Source organism: Ahaetulla prasina, chromosome 5 (genome assembly GCF_028640845.1).
Source record: "Ahaetulla prasina isolate Xishuangbanna chromosome 5, ASM2864084v1, whole genome shotgun sequence".
NCBI classification, from domain to species: Eukaryota; Metazoa; Chordata; class Lepidosauria; order Squamata; family Colubridae; genus Ahaetulla; species Ahaetulla prasina.
The window spans coordinates 74,436,865-74,450,476 of NC_080543.1; the positions used below are offsets into that span (position 1 = coordinate 74,436,865).

Consider the following 13,612-nt stretch of genomic DNA (forward strand, 5'->3'; position numbering starts at 1 on the left):
TTCCAGAAGACCGATGTGAGCCAGGCAATCTGAAGCAAATCTGTTGATTGTCAATAAATGGTGCTGCAGTGGTAGATCGTCTCCAACATTCAGCTCTTTGAGGGGATGGTCATCTTTTTGGTCTTAATTCCCATTCAATCCCACCTTCGTCGCCAGTGTTAGATTTTGGGTTTGAATGGAAGAGACGCAGAGTGATCTTCAGTTAAACTCTTTATTCAGTACAGTAAAACAACCAGAAAAACATCTGGCTGACCACGCTCCTTATATAAGAAGCTGTCAGCCAGGCAACCAATCAATTTAAAGCAATTCTCCCACTTAAACAGTGGACCTGAGTGAAGACTTCAGCTCTTGGTTTCAGTAACTAATTACAATATGTAACATACCCAGCCCAGACATAATCCAGACCTAATGGTTAAGAAACTAACAGCAGTGGATGAATGTCTAGCAGCACGGATGAACCAGCTGCTAGCAGCAGGCTCCCATCCAGAGTAACTAACTGAGAGTGCTGATCATGAAAGACCCCCATAAGAGAACAGCACCAGCCAACTATCAGCCAATAAACTGGCTCCCTACAACATGGAAAGTCCTATCAGGCATTATAGCCATTAAGCTACAGGAACCAATGAGCCAATATATTGCTCATTGGTTCCTGTAGAGCAAAGCTCAAAACACAAATTGCTCGAGATAGAGCAGTTGTCCAAGAGTCAAGGTCTAGGCCACGGGAGGCCAACCTTTTTGGCTTGTCTGGGCTCCACTCAGTGAAGAGGAATTATCTTGGGCCACATATAAAATATATAATACAGTTTTATAATATAAAATCAAATAATAATGCTGAAAGTTTATGATCTTGTGTCCAGGGCCACAGTAAACCAGTGGTAATGGGTTTGACATGCCTAGTCAAGACCAATCAGTCCAATCTGATACAATCTGAATTGACTACTGGAAAACTTGCAACTCATTACACACACACACACACACAAATCTGAACGCCTGGCACTATTGCAAAGGCAATAGGACACTAAGGACCTCAAGAACTCAATTTAATAGTAAAAAACAACACTGGAATTCAACTCAAGACAGTTCATGCAAGGGGTCATCACGTGCTGCATATACCCTATATATCACTGTCCCCACTACTATTCTGTATACACTTAAACCTACTCAGCCAGATAATCACAAGGTCTGGATATGGACACAAATTCAAGAGTAGAACTCCATCAACCTACATGAATGACATCAAGATGTAGGCTAAGAGTTTATTTGCTAATACCTAATGGACAGAATCTTGCCAAACTAAAACTGTAAACTTTGAATCTACTAGATATATCCTGAGAGATTCTAGGGCAGTGGTGGTTAACATTTTCGGCACCAAGTGCTGAAACTGGAGCGCATGTGCACACACACGCTGGCGCATCGGAACCCGGAAGAGCGCAGCTGGCCTGTTAGCATGCACGCGGTGGCCAGCTACACTTCCAGGTTCTATTGCGCACATGCTTGCTGGCCAGCTAGTGTGGCACGCATGCACACTGGCCAGCTGTTCTCTTCTGTGTTCCGGTGGGCGCATTCATGCTGGCCAGCTGGTCTTCACGCAAAGACCAGCTGGCCAGCGTACATGGCGCAAAACGGAAACTGGAAGATAGCAGCTGGTGATGGAGTGCGTGCTCACAGAGAGGGCTCTGTGTGCCATAGGTTCACCATCACAGTTCTAGGGTATGGCTACCCTGAACCCCTTCCCCCGCCCCCATCCATCTGTGCAATCTCTTAATTTGGGCCTCTCTCACAGAAAGCTCTGTGTTGCCAAAATTCTGACCATTAATTCTCCAGGTCTACATTGCTTCACAGTATCTCAGTCACCTGGGAGTCGTGAGGAGGAGGCAAGGAAAACAGCCACATCCAAATACTACCGAAGGACAATACAGGTCCTGAAGAGTCAGCTCAAGGGAAGAACAAGATCCATGCTATTAACATTTATACCCTGCCAATCATCATATACCCTGCCGGTATAGTGAGCTGGTTAAAGAAGGACATGGAAGCTGCTGATGTGAAGAGTTGGAAGCTCTTCACAATGTATGGTGTTTCCATTCCAAGTCCAACACCTACAGACAGTACGCCAGCTGAAAGGAAACTACAGCCACCTATCTCCACAACCCCCATCTCAGACACACCAACAACAGCCAAGCCTCCTACAACTGACCCCATTTCATTGGGTTCACAACCCCTAGTGATCACAGAAAAAGAAGTGCAGGACCTATTTCACAGACAAAAGCCAGGAAAAGCTCCAGACAAGATAACTCCTTCTTGCTTAAAAGTCTGTGCTGACCAATTGGCCCCCATCTTCACCCATATTTTCAATAAATCACTAGAGATGTGTTATGTTCCTTCTTGCTTCAAATGTTCTACCATCATCCCAGTGCCGAAGAAGCCCACCATCAAAGAACTGAATGACTACAGACCAGTTGCTTTAACATCTGTAGTCATGAAAACCTTTGAAAGGCTAGTGCTGTCCCACTTGAAAACCATCACTGATCCACTGTTAGACCCCTTGCAATTTGAATACTGAGCAAATAGATCAACAGATGATGCTGTTAATATGGCTCTGCACTACATCCTACAACATCTTGAATCTCCAAAGACCTAAGCAAGGGTCCTCTTTGTAGACTTTAGTTCAGCATTCAATACCATCATTCCAGACACTCTTCTAACTAAGCTAAACCAGCTACAGGTACCGGAACAGACTTGTAAGTGGATCACAAGCTTCCTAACAAACAGGAAGCAGAAGTGAAGCTAAGCAGAATCACATCAGATACCTGTGCAATTAGCACAGGGACCCCCCACAAGGCTGTGTGCTCTCCTCACTTCTCTCTGTATACCAATGATTGCATCTCTAAAGATCCATCTGTTAAACTACTGAAGTTTGCAGATGATGCAACAGTGATTGGTCTCATTCAAGACAATGATGAATCCGCATACAAACGGGAGGTTGAACGACTAGCCTCGTGGTGCGACCGGAACAATCTGGAACTGAACACACTCAAAACCGTAGAAACGGTGGTAGACTTTAGGAGAAACCCTTCCATAAATCCACCTCTTACAATACTAGACAACACAGTATCAACAGTAAAGACCTTCAAATTTCTAGGTTCTATCATATCGCAAGATCTAAAACGGACAGCTAACATCAAAAACATCATTAAAAAAGCACAACAAAGACTGTTCTTTCTGCGCCAACTCAGAAAGCTCAAACTGCCCAAGGAGCTGCTGATTCAATTCTACAGAGGAATTATTGAGTCTGTTATCTGCACCTCTATAACTGTCTGGTTTGGTTCTGCAACCCAACAAGACAGACACAGACTTCAGAGGATAATTAGTATTGCAGAAAAAACAATTGCTATCAACCTGCCTTCCATTGAGGACCTGTATACTGCACGAGTCAAAAAGAGGGCTGTGAAAATATTTACAGACCCCTCACATCCTGGACATAAACTTCTTCAACTCCTACCCTCAAAACAAGAGTAGGAGAGCACTGCACAGTGCTACATATCACTGCACACAGAACAATTAGATACAAGAACAGTTTTTTCCCAAACACCATTACTCTGCTAAACAAATAATTCCCTCAACATTGTCAAACTATTGACTAAATCTGCACTACTATTAATCTTCTCATCGTTCTCATCACCCATCTCCTTCCACTTATGACTGTATCTTTGTCGCTTGTATCCTAATGATTTATATTGATATTGTTTCCTGATTGCTTATTTGTACCCTAAGACTATCATTGTGTTGTACCTTAGAATTCTTGATGAAGATATCTTTTATGTACACTGAGAGCATATGCACCAAGACAAATTCCTTGTGTGTCCAATCACACTTGGCCAATAAAAAATTCAATTCAATTCAATTATATTATATTCTCACAGCCTAGTGAGTGTCAAAGCCACTGTCCTGGATGAAACACAGAGCATCCAGGAGTAGAATCATAGAATCACAGCATTGGGACCTTGGAGGTTTTCTAGTCAATCCCCTTGCCCAAGGCAGGAATTTTTATTCCATCCCAGACAGGTAGTTGTCTGCTCTTTTTTCTTGAAAATCTCTCACTTAGAAGCAGTCACAACTTTGGGAATATAACAGTAAAAAGATACTCAAACACACACTAGACAAAACCCATGGTCTAAACAGGTCTCTGTCCAAGATATAGTGGCAGGGTGTAGAACCAGGTAGGACCAAGTAGCTGGCATTAAATGGCACAACCAAGTAGCTGGCATGAGAGTATAGGAACATCTGCATAATATACCGTGTTTCCTTGAAAGTAAGCCCCATCCAAAAAAATAAGCCCTAGCCTGATTTTTTGGGGTGGGCTTAATGAAAGCCCTACCCCAAAAATAAGCGTGGGGGTTGGGGGGCCCAGCACAAGAGGCGAGGACATGGGGACCAATGGTGTCTGGCAGCAGCCACAGCCTGCCTGCCCCTTGCCGCAGTACAGATGTTCTGTCCCCCGTTGCCTCTGTCCGAGTGATGGCTGAATTAGCCGGCACTATCAGCTCTGGCAGCAAACTAGTGAGTGTCTGCCAAGTGACTCTGTTATCTCCCTTGATGCCGATGAGTCACCCAGGAACAAACAGTACTTCAGCTCTAGTTAAGCAGTTGATTTGCCTGCTACGAAGAGGCGTAGCAGCCCTCGCTGGTTTTATATCCTGTGGGGTGTGGCTCCATGACTCAGCACTTCCTAGGTCTGCCCCACCCCTGCTTCTGTTGTTCCCGCCTCTCCTGCCTACGAAACCTAGGGTCCAGTCAGGCCTGATTGCCATCAGCTGGGTCTGGAGGCGTGGCCTGGGGGGAAAGAGTCAGGGGACAGAGGCCTCGTTATCTCCTCCACCTGGCCTGCCTCTGGCTCCTGGAGCTGAGCCAGGGAAGCGGGTGCTGCCGAGGTAGGTCCTGATGGCCCTTCCTCCTCACTTTCCAAGTCACTTTCTGGCAGGGGGTCGGGCTTGGGGGGCGCAGACATAACAACAGATAAGTCCGAGCACAGATGCAGAGGTGGGGGGAAACAGGCAATCCAGATGTGCTGCATGGGTGCCTGGGTCTCCAGAGGCTTGCACAGAGGCATCGGCAGCAAGCGGAGGCACAGGAACATGGGAGGCAGGCGACCCTAGGATGCCCTGCGCGGGTGCCAGCTCAGCATAGCCAGGGACAAACCGAGAGACAGTGGGACCGAGTGGATGGTACATTGGGATTGCCTAATTGCTCCCTCTGAGTGTCCCATCTGCAAGCAGATGAAGCTTCGTCTCCCTCTGGCCAAAAACCTATGGCTAGCTTTTAGAAGACACTTTCTTCAAGCAGTGGTACAGCAAAAAAGTCAGCGTCTTTCAAGACCATGATTTTTATGCAGGAAAATGCCCCATTGTATGCCTTAAAGCAGTGGTCACCAACCAGTGGTCCATGGACCACTGGTGGTCCACGAAAAAATTTTGGTGGTCCGCAGAAAAGTTATTTGCATTTTTTATATTGCACTAAATACTATTTATCTTTTTAAAAAATTCATATTAGTGGTCCTCAGGATTTAAAATTATGAATTTAGTAGTCCCTGAGGTCTGAAAGGTTGGTGACCCCTGCCTTAAAGTACTCCACTGATTGGTTAGCCAACAAAGGCCTTAAAGATGAAAGGATAATGACATGGCCCCTTCCACACCTGACTTTTGAGACCTTGTGGGCCCTTTTTAAATGAGAGATTTATGGTGAAGGAAAACAAGGCATCTCTCTGAATAGAGAATCTGTTGATTTTCAAAAGATCAAGAAACTGACAGACTCCATGGTCTGATAGGCTTATGACTGTTATAGAAAAGAAGGGTGGCTATATTGGTCACTGATATTTTTTTTTAAATGTCAGAAATGTTTATTTTTTATATTTTGAATTGTGTATTATTCACTTTAACAGATGCAAATAAACGAGTGAGATGGGCAAATTTTCATTTTTCTTTTAGTTGCATAATAATTCTGCACACTAATAATTGCCCAATAATAATATCTATGCACACATAGATATTCTCCCAAGAAAGCCAAAACCTCACTTTTATTTTCTTAAATATTCAGGTTTGAGGTTTATTAATATTTTGGATTGACCGAAAGCAGTATAGTTGATCAATAATAAAATTAATCCTCCAAAATACAACTTGCCTAATAATTGTGCACAGTATATGTCTACAGATTCTTCAGCTACAAATGATATTATGCTTTTCTGCCTTAAATTCTGTTTGAAATTAAAAATAATAAAATCTATAGTCTAACCCAATTTACTCTGTAACAACTCTACTTAGGGTCTAAATTATTTCAAAAAAGTGACACACAATTTCAAATGGGTTTTTTGTTGTTGTTGTTGTTTTGCAGAAGATATGCAATGAACCTAAATCTGTATTTTCTGTATAAAATCTTGTCAAGTAGATGCGTCAGGATGGCGCAGGGAAAATCTCCGTCGGAACGGATGGCGGCCTTTCCGATGGTCCAGGACCGGGAGGGGTTTGTTTTTTGACCCTCCGGTCCCAGACCCTGCCGGGGGAAGATCTGATGCAGCGTTTGTGATGGGGCTGGTCCGAGCTGATGGTCCGGGGGTGTGTGGCAGGCACGGCGTGTCCCTCGGCCTTCTGTTGGGGTGCCGGCCGCGGCGGTCGCAGTGTGACTTCCGGGTTTCCAGCCACGGCGGCGGCGGTCTCCCCCAGGGGCTGAGGGTTCTTTCCATCGGCGCTGAGAGGTGGAGGGTCGGACGTTTGGAGAGGCAGAGGGTCGGGTGAGTTATCTGGAGGGTCCAGCCCGCTGAAGAGGCTGGCCCTCTTTCGGACCCTCTGCAGTTCGGCCCAGGATGGCCCAAGATGGCGGCAGCGGTGGTGGTGACGGCTCGGAGTTCCGGTCGCCGGCGACGCAACGGCCCTTTCGCCTGACGGGCTTATTCTGGATGGTCGAGCCTCACTAACACTAAGGCTAGGCCTGAAGAGCCGGAGAGGTTGATTGGAGGAGGCAACCTGAGGGTGGAATCTGCCGAAGAGTGGACTCGAGGCAGGTTCGGGCCCTCTCCCTGGCCCCGCTTTTGGGGGAGTATCGGCGTCGATGTCAGCGGCGTCGGCGATGGATTTTGCCGGCGGCGAGGGCTGCGACGTTGGCCTTTCTGTGCCTGGACTTAGGCCAGGACCCCCGACCTCTGGTTTCTTTGATGGCCTGGTGTGGAGTCCCTGGCCCATATTGACTTTTACCATCATGGTCCATATCGACTTTTAACATCAAGGCTGATTGGACTGGCTCGGAGGAGAATGGCTGGTTTCATCTGGACCTGGACCTGGGGCGAGTGGTGGCCGTTTGGATTTGGTGGTAGAGTAACGGCCCCATGGAGTCCTGGAAGTCCATGGTCTATTTTGCCACCCGGGGAGCCTCGTTCTGCTGTAGTGACATCTTGACCAGCTTGGACGAACTGCTAACCGTACTTTTGTATGCGGAGATTTTCAACTGCGGACCTTCTTGCCCTGCGAGATTCCCCTCTCTCGCAGGTTTGGCCGTCCACACTATCAAGGGCCCATCTTGAGGACGGGTTTTGGAACCCCAAGAGTTGGCATGCTAAATCTAGGAGGCTTAGGGGATTTTTAACAAACTGTTTTAATCATCTTTTTAAGGGGAGTTTTAATGGGAATTTTAAGGGGGGGAGGGATACTGACGGGTCTGGGTTGGGGGGGAGGATGGGTGGGGGGGGGAAACCCATCGGGGAGGGAGCCAAGTCCAACAAATGTTCGTGGCGGTAATTTAATAGGTCCGAAGGTGGCGGGGGAAGGTCTCGTTCCAGTTTATCAGGGTCAGGTTATCAATACGGTAAGCGGGAGAGGCAGATATGATGGAAGGGGGGGCCACATCAGGTTTTGGGAGTACGCCCTCGCTATCGAGCGATTGTGTGCTCCGGCCCCCCAGGATTTTCCCGTTCCCCGAGTGGCCAGAGTACTCGGGACTTGGGCCTTCGGCTGATGCTATGTAATGCAAGATCTGTGGTTAACAAAGCCCCCCTGATTTCAGATCTAATTCAGGAGGGGTCCACGGACGTTGTGGGCATTACGGAGACCTGGTTGGGCACTGAAGGGGGGGTCCCCCTAGTGGAGATGTGCCCACCAGGTTTCCGAGCATTCCATCAGCCGAGGGCCAAGGGTAGTGGTGGCGGGATGGCGGTTATTATGAAGGAGAGTCTGGAGCCGAGGGAGATCACTGTGCCTCAGATAGCTGGGTGTGAGTCCCTCTACGTGAAGTGGGGTCGTAGGACTCAGATGGGCTTGCTGATCACATACCTGGCTCCTTGCTGCGTGACAACAGCCCTGCCTGAGCTGTTGGAGTTGCTGGCCGGGTTGGCAGTTGAGACCCCTAGACTGTTGGTCATGGGGGATTTCAATCTGCCATCAACTGGCGCGGCATCCTCAGCGGCTCGGGAGTTCATGGCTTCCATGACGGCCATGGACCTGATTCAATTAGTTGACGGCCCTACCCACGTCGGGGGAGGCACCCTAGATCTGATTTTTATCTCTGGCCAGTGGTTGAATGATCTGATTTTAAATGATTTAGTTGCTGAACCTTTGTCATGGTCAGATCATTTTCTCCTTCGTCTGGGCTTTCTGACCGCTACCCACCACCGCAGGGAGACGGAACCAATGCGTTGGTTCCGTCCCAGGCGCCTTACGGACCCAGAGAGATTCCTGACAGAGCTTGGGCCGTTTCCTGAGAATCTGGCCCACGACACGACCGAAGAACTAGTCGCGGCCTGGGAACGGGCCGCGGCTGGAGCTTTGGACCGTGTTATGCCTTTGCGGCCTCTGACCCGGCGTCGGTCTCAACCAGCTCCTTGGTTCTCCAAGGAGCTGAGGGAGATGAAACACCAGAGAAGACACCTAGAGAGTCCCTGGAGATCCAGTCGTTCTGAATCTGACCGGACACTAGTTAGGTCCTATAGCAGGACCTACCTAGTGGCATTGAGGGATGCGAAGCGTTCTTACGTTTCCTCCCTCATTGCGTCGGCAGATAACTGCCCGGCCGCCCTGTTTCGGGTGACCCGCTCTCTTCTTCAACAGGAGGGGCGGGAGGACCCATTACAAGGGCGTGCCGAGGAGTTTAACGGTTATCTATACGATAAAATCGTTCAGCTTCGGGATGGATTGGATCAAAATTGGATAGATCCAGGCAAGAGTTTTGAGACCCGTCTTGTTGAGGTTGTTTGGGATAATTTTGACCCTGTGACTCCTGAGGACATGGACAGGTTGCTGGGTAGGTTGAATGCCACTACATGTTTACTGGACCTGTGCCCCTCCTGGTTGGTGCTGGCCACACAGGAGGTGACACGAGGCTGGCTCCGGGGGATTACAAATGCTTCTTTGCAGGAGGGGGTCTTTCCCGCTGCCTTGAAAGAGGCGGTGGTGAGACCTCTCCTCAAGAAGCCTTCCCTGGACCCAGCTGCTTTAGGAAATTACCGTCCAGTCTCCAATCTTCGCTTCACAGAGAAGGTTGTAGAGAGTGCGGTGGCATGTCAGCTACCCCAGTACCTGGATGAAACTGTCTATCTAGACCTGTTCCAATCCGGCTTTCAGCCCGGATACAGTACAGAGACGGCTTTGGTCGCGTTGGTGGATGATCTCTGGAGGGCCAGGGATAAGGGTTACTCCTCTGCCCTGGTCCTATTAGACCTCTCAGTGGCTTTTGATACCATCGACCATGGTATCCTACTGCGTCGGTTGGTTGGGAGTGGGAGGCACCGTTTATCCGTGGTTCTCCTCCTACCTCTCTGACCGGACGCAGACGGTGTTGACAGGGGGGGCAGAGATCGACCCCGAGGTGCCTCATGTGTGGGGTGCCGCAGGGGTCGATTCTCTCACTCCTCCTGTTCAACATCTATATGAAGCCGCTGGGTGAGATCATCAGTGGTTTTGGGGTGAGATACCAACTGTATGCTGATGACACGCAGCTGTACTTTTCCACCCCAGGCCACCCCAGCGAAGCTATCGATGTACTGTCCCAGTGTTTAAAAGCTGTACAGGTCTGGATGGGGAGGAACAGGCTCAAGTTTAATCCCTCCAAGACGGAGTGGCTGTGGATGCCGGCACCCCGGTACAGTCAGCTGCAGATGTGGCTGTCTGTTGGGGGCGAGTCATTGGCCCCGATGGAGAGGGTGCGCAACTTGGGCGTGCTCCTGGATGGGCGGTTGTCTTTTGAAGAGCATTTGACGACTGTCTCCAGGAGAGCTTTTTATCAGGTTCGCCTGATCCACCAGTTGCATCCCTTCCTGGACCGGGATGTCCTATGCACGGTCACTCATGCTCTTGTTACTTCTCGCTTGGACTATTGCAATGCTCTCTACATGGGGCTCCCCTTGAAGAGCACTCGGAGACTCCAGCTAGTCCAGAATGCGGCTGCGCGGGTTATTGAGGGAGCAGTTTGGAGCTCCCATGTAACACCTATCCTGCGCAGACTGCACTGGCTACCTGTTGTCTTCCGGGTGCGCTTCAAGGTATTGGTTATTACCTTCAAAGCGCTCCATGGCTTAGGACCGGGATACTTACGGGACCGTCTACTGCCGTCTTCTATCTCCCAGCGACCGGTGCATTCCCACAGAGAGGGACTCCTTAGGGTGCCGTCAGCCAAACAATGTCGACTGGCAGCCCCCAGGGGGAAGGCCTTCTCTGTGGGGGCCCCTACCCTGTGGAACGAGCTTCCCCCTGGACTTCGACAACTGCCTCACCTTAGGACCTTTCACCGTGAACTTAAAACCTATTTATGTCGTATGGCTGGACTGGCTTGATTTTTTTAAAAAAGAAAAATTTTAATTTGATTTAAATGGGTTTTAAATTCTTGTAATTTTATAGGGTGTAATTTTATCTTAAATTTCTGGCCAATTGAATAAGTTTTTTAAGGGTTGTTTTTAATATTGCATGTGTTTTGTTTCTTGTATTTTATTTGGTTGTTCACCGCCCTGAGTCCTTCGGGAGAAGGGCGGTATACAAATTAAATTATTATTATTATTATTATTATTATTATTATTATTATTATTATTATTATTATTATTATTATTATTATTATTATTATTATTATGTACATATTTTTTAACCTATTTTTCTGCTGTTCACACATTATTCTAGAAAAAAATGGAAAAAACACTCAATATTCTTTCTCGGCTTATGATATAATGTGCAAGTAATTTAACAGATTAACAGAGTTAGAAAGAACTTTGTAGGTTATCTAGTCCAACCACCTCCCCCCCACTCAAGCAGGAGACCCTACACCATTTCTGAAAAGTAGTAGTCCGATCTTTTCTTGAACATCTCAAATGATGAAGCTCCCACAACTTCTGAAGGCAAGCTGTTCCATTGGTTGATTGTTCTGTCAGAAAGTTCCTCCTTCATTTCTAGGTTGAATTTCTCCTTGGTCAGTTTCCATCCATTGTCATTATAAAATGTCATAAACACCTGCAATTTTTTTCCAAATTCTCTAAACTGAAAAGAGAGTCTTTGCATCTTGTTTTAAATAAAGATAAGCCATCATTAAATGATAAAAAAATATTTAATTGTATTTATAATCTGCCCCAAGATTATAGAAATCTGGGCAGTGTATAATAGCAAACAAAGACACAACAAAAACATCACAATGAAAGCTCTGTCAAAATAAATGAAAGCATTGTACATAACTAATATTCCTAATAACTTACCATGTATGGTTTCTTAATAACTTTTCTGAAAGGCTGACTTGGGAATCTTGGTGCTTTCTGGTATTTGTATGTTTGAGCATTCCGAAGTTTTACAAAGCTACTATTTTGTGCATGCCTAAACAACAAAATATTTCAGTGTTTATCAATTTAAATAAATTTATTTAAAAATGGCCCAATAATATACAATTTAAATCAAACATAATTTATGTAAACTGATAAATTCAACAGTCATCTGATATGTCTAACAAACATGCTAATCATAAAGTATTCTTGCTTGTGCAATATTTCATATGTTGAGACTAAGTACATTACTATCAAGCACTGTTAAGTATTTGCACAAAGAACTACACTAATAGAACTACACTCTTCTGAAATTTCAATTTACAGAGTTCAATGTAACACTAAAATAATCTGTTTTAGAAAATTAGTATTTTACAATTATTCTATATCTATCAAACTATTATTGCATACTAAGACATCATAGTACATCTTTATCTATTTGAAATCAATCCAATCATTTTTAGACCAATTCAGACAAGTCCATTAGACCAAAGCTCTTCATGATCAAGTCTGAATCAAACATGCCATAAATACAATCTGAGATGTTAGTGATTCAAAGATACATTATAGTTATTCAAGTATAACATAAATGCCAGAACTCCTGCCAAAATGTCAAAATAAACAAGAAATGGTTTTGAATGATCTTCCAATTTAGAAAGGAACTGAAACAGGGAAGCAACAACCAGCAATCTTTTTCTATGGCCTCATAGATAAGTTAAATGGATATGAATTCAACAGTTTGGGCCAGTGATGGAATTCAATTTTTTTTACTACCGGTTCTGTGGGCGTGGCTTGATGGGTGTGGTGTGGCTTGGTGGGCGTGGCAGGGGAAAGATATTGCAAAATCTCCATTTTCATCCCACTCTGGGGCCAGCCAGAGGTGATATTTGCTGGTTCTTCAAACTACTCAAAATTTCCACTACCGGTTCTCTAGAACCTGAATAGCACCGGTGGTTTGGGCAATTCATCTTGTAAAAATAATGGCCCATTTTTTTTACACACTTAAAGCATCAATTTTAATGACAGCCACTTTATCGTATTAAAAACAATTTTGTTCAGAATTTGGCAAATTGTGTGCCTGAAAGATGGTAGCAATGCAGTAAAGCCAAAAGCTAAAAAAGATACACATATATGAAACATACTTGCCAAGGGTATTTGAATGACTGGTTAGCATTTTTCAAAAAAATAGGGATGTAGTTAGTGGTCCCCCAGAATTATGTCTAGCTGATGCTTTTTAACACATCTATAAATTGTCTGGATTCAGGCATGAGAAGTAGAATAGCCAAGATTGCTGATGACCTTAAACCATGAAGAGTCATTAAAACAATAAGGAACTTGTAAGAGTTCCAAAGAGATCTCGGCACATTAGAGAAATGGGTGTCAAAGTGCAGGATGTAAAGTTCAATGCAAAGTTATGCAAACTAATGTAAAAAATTCAAACTAATATAAATGAATAAGTACCATATTTTTTGGAGTATAAAACGCAACTTTTTCCCCCAAAAAGAGAGGGTGAAAATCTAGGTGCGTCTTATACTTCGAATGTAGCCTCACCCACCCACTGGCCCAGTGGTGGGTTTCAATTTTTTTTACTACCGGTTCTGTGGATATGGCAGGGGAAGGATATTGTAAAATTTCCATTCCCACTCCATTCCAGGGGAAGGTGACTGCAAAATCCCCATTTACTCCTGATCAGCTGGGACTTGGAAAGCAGAGGGTTGGGCCAGTCAGAATTTTTACTACCGGTTCTCCAAACTACTCAAAATTTTGGCTACCAGTTCTCCAGAACTGGTCAGAACCTGCTGAAACCCACCTCTACACTGGCCCCCATCCTTCAGACATTTT

At 45.7% G+C, this 13,612-nt stretch overlaps 2 protein-coding genes across 10 annotated transcripts in view; one reads left to right on the forward strand and one right to left on the reverse strand.

Moving 5' to 3' along the window:
- Window positions 1–13,612, forward strand: part of PHEX (phosphate regulating endopeptidase X-linked) — a 739,707-nt gene that overhangs the window by 275,569 nt on the left and 450,526 nt on the right. The window lies entirely within an intron of this gene.
- Window positions 1–13,612, reverse strand: part of BCLAF3 (BCLAF1 and THRAP3 family member 3) — a 104,956-nt gene that overhangs the window by 22,657 nt on the left and 68,687 nt on the right. For 6 of the 9 annotated variants that reach the window (XM_058186700.1, XM_058186704.1, XM_058186702.1 and 3 more), the window contains one exon: window positions 11,711–11,825. The exons of the other annotated variants lie outside the window; for them this stretch is intronic. In XM_058186700.1, the coding sequence (XP_058042683.1) occupies window positions 11,711–11,825 (115 nt within the window). The remainder of the gene's footprint in view (window positions 1–11,710; window positions 11,826–13,612) is intronic. 9 annotated transcript variants of the gene reach the window in all.